At 66.4% G+C, this 9,507-nt stretch overlaps 2 protein-coding genes across 4 annotated transcripts in view; both read right to left on the bottom strand.

Moving 5' to 3' along the window:
• Window positions 1-924, bottom strand: part of LSP1 (lymphocyte specific protein 1) — an 87,726-nt gene extending 86,802 nt beyond the window's left edge. For all 3 annotated transcript variants that reach the window (XM_044919237.1, XM_044919238.1, XM_044919240.1), the window contains exon 1: window positions 789-924. In XM_044919237.1, coding sequence (XP_044775172.1) covers window positions 789-856 — 68 coding nt within the window. In that variant the 5' untranslated portion in view covers window positions 857-924. The remainder of the gene's footprint in view (window positions 1-788) is intronic.
• Window positions 925-6,848: 5,924 nt separating this feature from the next.
• Window positions 6,849-9,292, bottom strand: TNNI2 (troponin I2, fast skeletal type). Its single transcript, XM_044919351.1, has 8 exons — window positions 9,232-9,292; window positions 8,616-8,645; window positions 8,426-8,432; window positions 7,879-7,920; window positions 7,653-7,781; window positions 7,450-7,539; window positions 7,167-7,343; window positions 6,849-7,038 (listed from the first exon to the last, which is right to left on the bottom strand). The coding sequence occupies exons 2-8, from the start codon at window positions 8,621-8,623 to the stop codon at window positions 6,943-6,945; spliced, it is 549 nt and encodes a 182-aa protein (XP_044775286.1). The 5' UTR covers window positions 8,624-8,645; window positions 9,232-9,292; the 3' UTR covers window positions 6,849-6,942.
• Between the last annotated feature and the right edge of the window lie 215 nt (window positions 9,293-9,507).

Here is a 9,507-nt window from a genome sequence, read left to right as displayed (position 1 = left end):
CCCCGGTCCTCCTCCTGCGCGGGGGCCTCTATCCCCCACTGGCGTCCGTCCCCGGCCTGTCTGAACACGGGTCTGCCCCTCGAAGCCCCACCGTCCCTGAGCCCCGACTCTCATCTGTGCCCCGGAGCCGTCAGACCCCCACAGCCTGGCTCAGCCCCGATGCCGGCCCACCGACAGCCCTTCTCTGCCCCCGTGCGGGCTGCCACCCGGCGGCTCCGCGGGCTCTCTGCCCGGCTCTGACCTCAGTGGTGCGGGTAGCTCTTTGCCAGCACACAGCCGCTGCCCATGCCCCCTCATGTTCCATCTCCAGCCCCAGAACAGGCACCAGCCGGCATCCTCGGCCTCCTCCATCACCGCGAGGCAGCGGGGCAGCCCGGGGGCGGGGGCCCGGCCTGGCCTCACGCACAGGCTTCGGAGGTCGCGGGGCCAAGCAGCCCCTCTCGTCCAGTCCTCCTGGCCCAGGCCCCTCCCCGCCGCCACCCCCACCCCCACCTCCTGCCCTCGGAGCTCTGGCCCGCGCCGACCCACCACGGCCCGTCTACTCCCAGGCTGTCCGGGCCGTGTCCGAGTCCCCGCATCAGGTGCCCAGGTGTCCCACGGACTGGTGGGCAGAGCTGGCCTCTCCCCGCAAAGCCCGCTGCAGAGGCGTCCACTCAGCATGGGGAGAGACGGGGTCCCAGGAAAGCACCCTGCCGCCCCTGTGCTGCCCTGAGGCCCCCACGGCACCGTCCACCACCAGGTGAAGCGCCCCCGCCCCCCGTGTAAATGCGCTCAGAACAGACCCCTACCCGGCATCCTTCTCCGCCAACAGCTCTTCCTGCTCCTCGGAGCTGGGGTGGCTGGGAGCCTCCGCCATTGGGCTGGCGCCAGGACAATTCGGGCCGTGCGTATGTGCTGTGGTTCTGGGTGCTTCCTCAGGCGGCGGGCCCCAGAGCCCCCACCCCCAGCCGGGTTTCACTTCCCGCTTCCGGCTGCAGGTTGAGGTTTGAAGCACATTGGGGCTGGGGTTGGGGTGTTGTTTTTTAATCAGTTGATGCAAGAGGAGAGAAAAAACCAGCCATCAGGAAGTGTTAGGCAAGTTGCAAGGGCAGGGGTGACAGAGAGGGGCCCTGGGAAGGCGGCGGGGGATGCAGGGGCTGGGACAGTGTGCACACACCTGCCCGGCAGCCCCCCACGCTCCTTGAGAATCCCCTGAAGGCCTGGCCTCGAAGTCTCTTTGTGCTTGGCTGGCTCTCCATGAGCACCCCGGGCCTCCAGGTGAAGCACCTTGGCCTCTCTGGATGGTTCGAACTCTCCTGGAGCTTGCAGAGTGGAGCACGGATGCACCTGTCTCTGAGCCTTGGGCCTCGGGCCATCTCACTCCATCGGTGTAGGCTAAGTGCAGATGAGGGACCGGGTGGTCCTCAAGGCCCTGCTCCGAGCCCCGCCGACCTGTCTGAGCTCTTCAGACGACTGACAGCTGGGGCCCTGCAGGAAATGCCCCGTGCTGCACGCCCCCATATCTTCTCTGTGCCTCCTTTACTTTCCTGAACTGTTGGGCTCCCTGCTCTCTGAGCTGCCCTCCCCCCGGCCCCCTCACCCCCATACTCAGGGAGCTTGGAGCTGACCACGCCCAGTCAGCGTCACTGGGGTCTGGAGGCAGGGGGCTCAGGGGCTCCCCCGGGAGGCACTGGCAGGACAAGAGGACGGACTGAGGCCACGTCCACCTTGCACGGTCCTTGACTGCTGGGAGTCGCCAGACCAGGGGCTCAGAAGTCAGTGAGGGGTGGCAGGGGGCTGTGAGGGCCAGAACCCAGAATTGGCCATGAAGGCGTCAGAGACTTCCCTGGCAAGCTGGGCTGATCCCGGGCCCCAAGAAGGAGAGGAGGGAGCGCCAGGCCATCTTGCCACACCCAGGTCAGCCATGGGCCTAGAAACCCTGCTGGACGTGACCCGCAGAGGACCCCAAGGCAGAGTGAGGTGGGGGCGGGCTACAGGGCCCCCAGAGTGTTCAGCCAGCAGGTGGGGCCCGCCCGAGGGACAAGCCGACGGGGGGGCCGCAAGCCCCCACCCGCCACACACACCCAAGAAGCCTTCCCACTTGGAGACATAGGAAAGGGTCCCGCCCCAGGGATTATGGGGCGGGGCTGGACTGAGGCCAGGCCCAGGGGCTGCACGGGGGAGCCCACAGGGCCCCCAGGAACCCCTCAGCCTGAGGCCTCTCCTGTCCCCTCTGTGGTCTCCAGGGGTCACTCGCTGTCCAACCACGGACAAGGATGCTATGGCTGGATGTCCACCCGAGTGGGGGCTGGACCCCAGCATGCCCAGGGACACAGACCATCCCAGCACCTCGTCCGTGGCTGCGACCCCGGGTCAACCCACCACTGGGGTCCTTCCCTCTGGCTTGTGGTGAGGTTGATGCCAGCATCCCGGCTGTTAACAGTAGGGGTATTGCCAGGATGGGTGAGGGCAGATGGAGGTGGGGCGCCCCCCGACACAGGGCTTCCCTACCGTGCCGTTCGCTGCCTGAGGGTTAGGCCTGCGCCCTGACGCCAGGGGCCCGGGAGTAAAGTGAAAATGCGGGGCCTCTGAGTCAAAAGCTACTAGGAATTTCCAAAGGGAAACAGTGGTGCTTGAAACCAAGTGCAGGCCCCTTCCAGGCCCACGAGGCCGGCTCTGTCCTCCAAGGCCTGTCCTGACCTGCCCAGCCCACCTGTTTAATCTCCTCTCAGAACTTGGCACCTGTGTTCCCCAGACCCCAGCGCCCTCCGGACTGTGCTGCCCTCCCCCTCTGCCTACCTCCAGCCCCAAAGGCCCAGAGGCAGCCCGATCCCTCCTGGTGGGGGTTAAACTGTGTCCCCCTCCAAATTCCTAGGGGGAAGTCCTGACCGCCAGGATCTCAGAACGGAACCTGATTTGGGAATAGTGTTCTTGCAGGTGAGGTCATTAGGGTGGGCCCCTCATCTAATATGACTGTGTCCTTACGAAAAGGGGAAACTCGAGTCAGACTTGCTCGCAGGGAGAGGCCATGTGAGGATGGAGGCGAAGGCCGGCGGGGGAGGGGGGGGGCAAAAGCCAGGGAACTTCAAAGAAGCCAGGAAACCACCAGCAGCAGGGGACGGACCCAAAATGGACTCTCCCTCCCAGCCTCAGAAGGGACCCACCTGCCCACACCTGGAGCTGGGCCTTCCAGCCTCCAGGACCGGGAGGGACGATGCATTTCTGCTGTCTACGCTGCTCTGGCCATGGGGCTCTGACAGCTGCCCGCCCCCAGTCTCCCCAACACCTGCTGGGGCCAAAGGGCAGGAGGCAGTCCACTTCTCTGGGGGCGCCAGGTGGGGCCACGATGCCCAAGGACGCTCTGTGGGGCCTGGGGGTACATGGGGTGCCACCTGGTGAGGTACCTGGGAGGGAGGGGCTCAGACACTGCCGTTCCCCCCCCTGCAGGGGCACCTGGGCCTCCCTCCTTGTCACCCTCACTTCACAGAGGCCGTGGAAGTCAGCACAGGTCTGCCCCCTGCTCAGCAGCGCCCCCCAGAACCCTGGGCCATCCAGCCCTGGCCGCTGGGCCTCCCATGCCTCCCTTCGCAGGAAGCGCCTCCTGTCCCTCATCTGCACTCAACCTGCACCGACAGGCTGGACGCGGTGAGAGGCATCCGGGGACCCAGCGTCCATCCTGACGGCAGGACTGCCGTGCCCTCCGCTGAGGAGTTGAGTCTGCCCGAGACACAGACACTCCACCGTTTGTCCCCTTGGCATCGTTCAAAGCGCAAGAGGGTGGTGTCGAGAGGGTAGAGGTCTCGTGTCGTCCGTCCTCGGGCCTCCAAACCCTCCGAGGCCGGTGCAGTGTCCGGTGACGTGTCCGGTGACACAGTGAGTGGTCAAGTGAAGCCGCAAGCTGACCCCAGGCCAGGCCGGAACCAGCTCTGCTGGCAGCCGGTGGGCGCCAGGCGGGCTTCTGACAGCGCGCGTGCTGAGCCGAGGAGCGCGAGGCCCTGAGAGCCAGGCCGGGAGGAGGTCTCTGCGGGGCGGGCAGCACAGAAGGACCTGGGGGGTTACTGACTCACGCTGTCGGGGGGACACCAAGGCCACTGTCCAGGGGCAGCAGGGTCCATGGGCAAGGTGGCCTCAAAGGCCCGGGTGGGGCGGGTTCCCCAGGGAAGGAGGTGTCAGGACCACACACTCAGGGACATTGGGTGACAAGACCGGAGGGTGGACAGAGTGAGCGAGGAGGGGTCAAGAGCAGGGAAGTGGTCAACATACAGAACAGGTCAGGCCAGAGAAGGACAACGGATGGGTCGGAACCTGACCTGGCAGAGCACGGGGGCACGAGGCCCACGGAGGCCTGAACTCAAGCCACCATAGCTGCAGGGAGCATCACCACGTGCCAGTGTCCAGGGCCGGCAGCCCGTTCGGCACAAAACCCCACTTCCGTTGCACCTGCCTCGCAGCGTCCTTGTCACCTGGTCCCTCACTTATGTCACTGCTCGCCCAGCTCAGCGCTCAGCCCCTCCTCCACAAGACCCTCTGTGCAGGACGCAGTCGGGGACCAAGGCCTGGGCGCTGGGGCGCTGCTCACCGCCCGGCCTCATGGCTGGCGACAGGGAAAGGGCTGTGGGCACGAACCTGCCCCAGGCAGGTGCACCCCGCCCACCTGCACACACACCAACCTCGCCCACCCACACCCTCTTGTCCTTGACCTCCAGCACTTCGATTCCAGGCCCCTCACCCTTCCCGGCCACAGCCCAGCTGAGGTCCCCCCGGGGCTTCCTGGGGCTGCGTGTCTACCCTGACCTCCAGCATCACCCACGGCGCAGGCTGCGTCCCTGCACCTTTGCTGCTCTCCTCCTCCCTTTGGGGGTCCTTCCTGGGCTGCGTGTGGCTGGGGCCTCCTGGACCAGCATTCTCCTCCCCTCCTCCCCTGCCTGCCCGTCGTTGGGGCATCACCCGGCACTCACTTCTGAGGGCGCCCAGACCCCCATCTCCAGCCCAGACCCCTGCATCCAGCAAACCCACAGCTGAGAGCCAGCCCCTCACCTGCTCTGAGCCCCCTCCCTGGAGAACAGCCCCCAGCCTGGTCCCCCTCAACAAGGGCCTGGGCGTCCCACCTGCCTTGTCCACCAAATCGGGGGGACTCTGCCTCTTATATATCTCCCCATCTGCCACTGCTGTCCCTCCCAGGAGGTGGCCGTGGTTCGTACGCCCTGTCCCACCCCAGCCCCTGTTCTCCACCCTGCAGAGATCTTTCTAGAATGCAGAGCCGTCCCCACCCACGTGCTAGGTGCTGGACCACACGCTTGGCAGAAATCCCGCCGAGGCTGTGTGTCTGCAGGCCCTTCTGCCCGGGGTACCTGGACGGCCGGGCGGGCGAGAGAGAGGTGCGGAGGCCAGTGCAGAGCTGGTCTCCATTTCTGCTCGTTGGTCTGGTCTGGTTTGTCGCGTCCTCTGCTCCCTCCCTCACTCACTCACGTGGTCATTAGAGAGTGTAGCAAACACCCACAGATCCGCTTCCCAGTCCAAGACTTACAACATCCCCCAACCTACATGGATCAAGGTGCTTCCACTCCATCTGTCCCTGCTCGGACCCCCGCCCTGGGGGATCGCTACCCAGAATTTTGTGTTTGACATTTCCTTGACTTTAAAAAAAAACTCATTTCGCCACGCGGTGAGTCTTCCCAAACCCAGTGAGCTGAGCTGTGGGAGCCAGGTCCCCAGTGTCCCTGCCTCCTCTCCCCGTGGACACAGGCCCTGGACGGCTGCCCGGCTCCCCACTCTGTCGGGTCCGTGGTGGGGCACTGCTTCTATCTCTATCCAGCCGCCAAAGCCTGCTCCTTGAATCCCCACATTCCGCTCTGCATGGGATGCGCCTCAGCCCAGAACACCTCTGGGTCCTCTCTACCCTGCCTACAGGCGCAGGGCCCAGGGGTTGCCTAGGCTGGGCCCCAAGTTGCAGGCTCTCCAAGGAGGGCCTTCAGGGAGCGCCTGGAAGGACGGACCCAGATCCCTGGGCGGCAGTGGGGCCCGGGAGCAGAACTCAGGCAAGGCCACAGGGCAGGCTGACGTGGTCCCTCGAGGTGACCCACGGCTGAGGGCATACCCTTCCCGTGTCCGGCTGCTGGCACGTCCAGAGGGCAAGGGCACGGCGGGCAGCCTGGCCTCCCTGGGCACCCCTCTGAAGATCTGAGCGGAGGGACCTTGGTGGGTCACCGTGTCATTCCCCACAGAGGAGGTGGGACAGCCGTGACCTTGCTGTGACAGTCCTCATCAGGGCCTGTCTGGGACATCGTCCCTTGATGTATGAGGAGGGCCACGGCCCTGGGGAGGAGCAGAGGCAAAGCAAGCCCTCCCCCTGGGCCTGCTGTGGGGCAGACGGGAGCGTGGACCCCAGCTCCGTGTGTCCCTGCTCCGTGGGCACAAGCCACCCTGGGAGCTGTCTGATCCCGGACTGTGCCCGTGTGCCCCCTGCAGGAGGAATGGGGGCTGCCCACATTGCCTGGGGAGGGCATGCCTACATGACCCCCGGCCTGGAACCATGCCGCATGGACAGGGTCTCTGGGCCTGGCAGGTCCCCTTAGGATGACCATGCCGTGGTCCAGAACTATGGCTCAGACAGGACTTGGGCCATCGACCTGCAGGCCTGCTGGGTCGGGCGTGTCCAGGGCAAGCCCTGGGGGACAGCAGGGGGCTGACCGCGCTGCCCAGCCCCAGGTGCAGGCACCCTGCCCCCAGCAGCGCCTGAAGTCCCAGAAGCCTGTGTGCGGCTGCCCGCGGCCCCTCGGCCCGGGTTTCCCCAGCACGCAGCAGTTTGCTGGGCGCCCGGTGGCAGTCTGTGGGCAGCGAGGCTGGGCGGGACCAGACCAGACCAGTCATGGGGATTGGAATCCTTTATTGACCACTGAGACGAGCCGTATCCTCCCTCACTCTGCGGGGGGCGCCAGGTCGGGCGTGGGGGTGGCGGGCGGCCTAGGACTCGGTCTCGAACATCTTCTTCCTGCCCTCCATGCCGGACTTCTCCTCGATGTTCTTCCGCCAGTCGCCCACGTCGCGCAGGTCCCGCTCCTGGGGAGGGGTTGGTATGGAGCTTAGGAAGGGGCTGCAGACCCCCGTGGCCTCGGTTTCGCCCCGCCGGGGCGGGCGCTGGGCGGTGGCGCCGGGCCGCGCTGCGGGTGGAGGGGACCGCGACCTACCTTCTCGGTGTCCTCCTTCTTGACCTGCTTCAGGTTGGCCCGGAGGTCCATGCACACCTTGTGCTTGGAGCCCAGCAGCGCCTTGAGCATGGCATCGGCCGACATGCGCACCCTTCTCAGCGGGGGCCTCTTGAACTTGCCTCTCAGGTCGAACAGCTTCTGGTTCATGTCCTCCAGCTGTGAGGCGGGGGCGAGGGCTGGTGGGGGCCAGCGGTGGCCAGGCCCCCCCGCTGGCTCGGAGTGCCCCTCACCGCGCGCCCGGCCCCGCCCATCGCCCGCTCACCTCCTTGGTGCTCTTCTGGACCCTCACTTCCATATCATACTTCTCCTCCTCTGCCGCGTCGATCTTGGCGTGCAGTTGTTTGCAGAGCTCCTGGGGGGGAGCAGCAGGTGGGGGGGCTGGGCAGTGGTCCACCTGCCCTAACCCCCTTCTTGACCAATGGGGAAACTGAGGCAGCAGGCTGGAGCGCTGCTCGGGGAGGGTACCTGCACTTCAGACATGGAGCCGGGCAGGTGCAGTGGGGGGCAATGCTCAGACAGGTAGTTCTGCTTCTCCGACTCACGGCGACTCTCCTCCTTCTCCAGCTCCGTGGCGGCGATCTGGAGCATGACGCTCTGCGGGGGGCGGGGGGCGGGGGGCAGGCCAGTGAGGGGCCGTGGGGCCCCCGCCTGTGCACACCCCAGGGTGGCCCTCTCGGGGGGCAGCACCTACCTTCAGGTGCTGTCTCCGGGCCGTGATGGCCCTATTGCGTTTCTGCGGGGTATGGGGGGAAGAAGCAGAGTCAGGGCCCATCCGGGTCCCCAGCACCCCCACATCCCTCCACGCTTGCCCACCTGGGTCGGTGGGCCCTGCCTGGGGGGCAGCTGGACCTGGGGGCTCCGGAGGCCCTGCTGGGGGGCCCGGGCCCAGGACATCTGTGCCCAGGTGGCAGGTGAGGTCCGAAGGCTGGGGGTGGGTGGAGAGGGGCCGTGCCTAGGGGCAGTGGGAGGGGCGGGGGATCCAGGCAGGGCCCAGGAGGTTGGGGGAGCGGTCAAAAGAAGAAGCGATTCTGGTGACCTGGCCACAGCCCCACTTCCCCTGCCCCGTGAGGCACGGAGGCCGCATCCTCTGTTTCGTCAGTGTCTGGGTGGTGGGGTGGGGCACTTTCACAGGGGAGGGCTGGCCAGCTTCCCTTGAGCTCTGACCTCGGACCTATCCCAAGTAAGGGGTCCCATCCCTTCTGTATTTCATGCCCCGCCAGCCCCAAGCAGGTACTCACCTCCTCACTGTCCCAGGGAAGGGGCAGGTGCAGTAGGGGGGAGAGAAGAGAGAGGTTAGGGACATGGATGGGGCAGTGTGATGGGGTGGGGGGGGAGGTGGCCAGAGCTGGCTGGGGAGCTGCAGAGACCTCCACCCCAGTGGGGGGAGGGTGGGGGCGGCAGGGGCCCTGGGCTTGGAGCTGAACTTACTCCCCCATCCTGAAGTCCTGGGCTTAGAGCCTGTGGAAGAGAAAAGGCCTGGGCATGAGGGCCACGGCCCCCGTACCCGCAGGTGGGGGGGGGCAGCCCTCAGACCAACCCTGCCCCCTGTCGCCCTGCCCCCAGCTCCGACCTCCTTGGAGGCGCTGTCTTGGGATTCCCAGGGTGAGAAGAGGAGAAAGTGTTCCCGAAATGTCCCGGGCGGGGGGGCCCGGGTTGCCGCAGCTCGCCCCGGGGGGGGGGCGCGGGCCAGCGCAGGTGGCCACCAGAGCCATCCAGCTATTTTTAGTTCTGTTCCTTCGGCTTTGGGCCCAAGTGCATGCAAGAAACTGCTCCCCACTTTGGCCTGGGGTCCCTCAACCTGTCAAATCTCCTCCTCGTGTCCCACCCGGAAGTGAGGCCCGGTGATCAAGGGGCTGTCCACGACCCCTGCCCCACCAGCTGCCTCCCAGTGCATCTCCGTCTGGCTCCCAGCTCCATGGAAGCCCCCCCAGAGAGGCTGCTGGAGGCGGCCCCCAACCCCCAGGACCCCCACCCTGGGACGTCGTCCTGCAAGCTAGCTCAAGAAGTGCCTGTCGTCGGCCTAAGCTGGCCGGGCTGGCCTCACCTAGCGTCTGGGCAGCAGTGCCGGGAGCGAGGTCAGGCCGGCGGCGGCAAGCTGGGCTGGTGGGCCCAGGGGGAGGGGTATAAATGGCCTCCCCCAGGCTGGGCCCCCGCTCAGAAAGGGCATGGAGCCCTCCTCAGACCAATGGGGGCACAGGGGCCTCCCCACCTGCCCAGGCTGCCTGGCCCGGCCCAGCCGCGTGCTGTCGTCCAGTCCAAGAAGTCTTGGTGTGTGTGTGGGGGGGGGGGTGCCGAGGTTGGGTTGCTCTATTTAGAGCTC

The sequence above is a fragment of the Neomonachus schauinslandi genome, chromosome 11 (assembly GCF_002201575.2).
Source record: "Neomonachus schauinslandi chromosome 11, ASM220157v2, whole genome shotgun sequence".
NCBI classification, from domain to species: Eukaryota; Metazoa; Chordata; class Mammalia; order Carnivora; family Phocidae; genus Neomonachus; species Neomonachus schauinslandi.
Note: the sequence above shows the minus strand (reverse complement) of the source record. Positions and strands in the feature narration are given on the sequence as shown.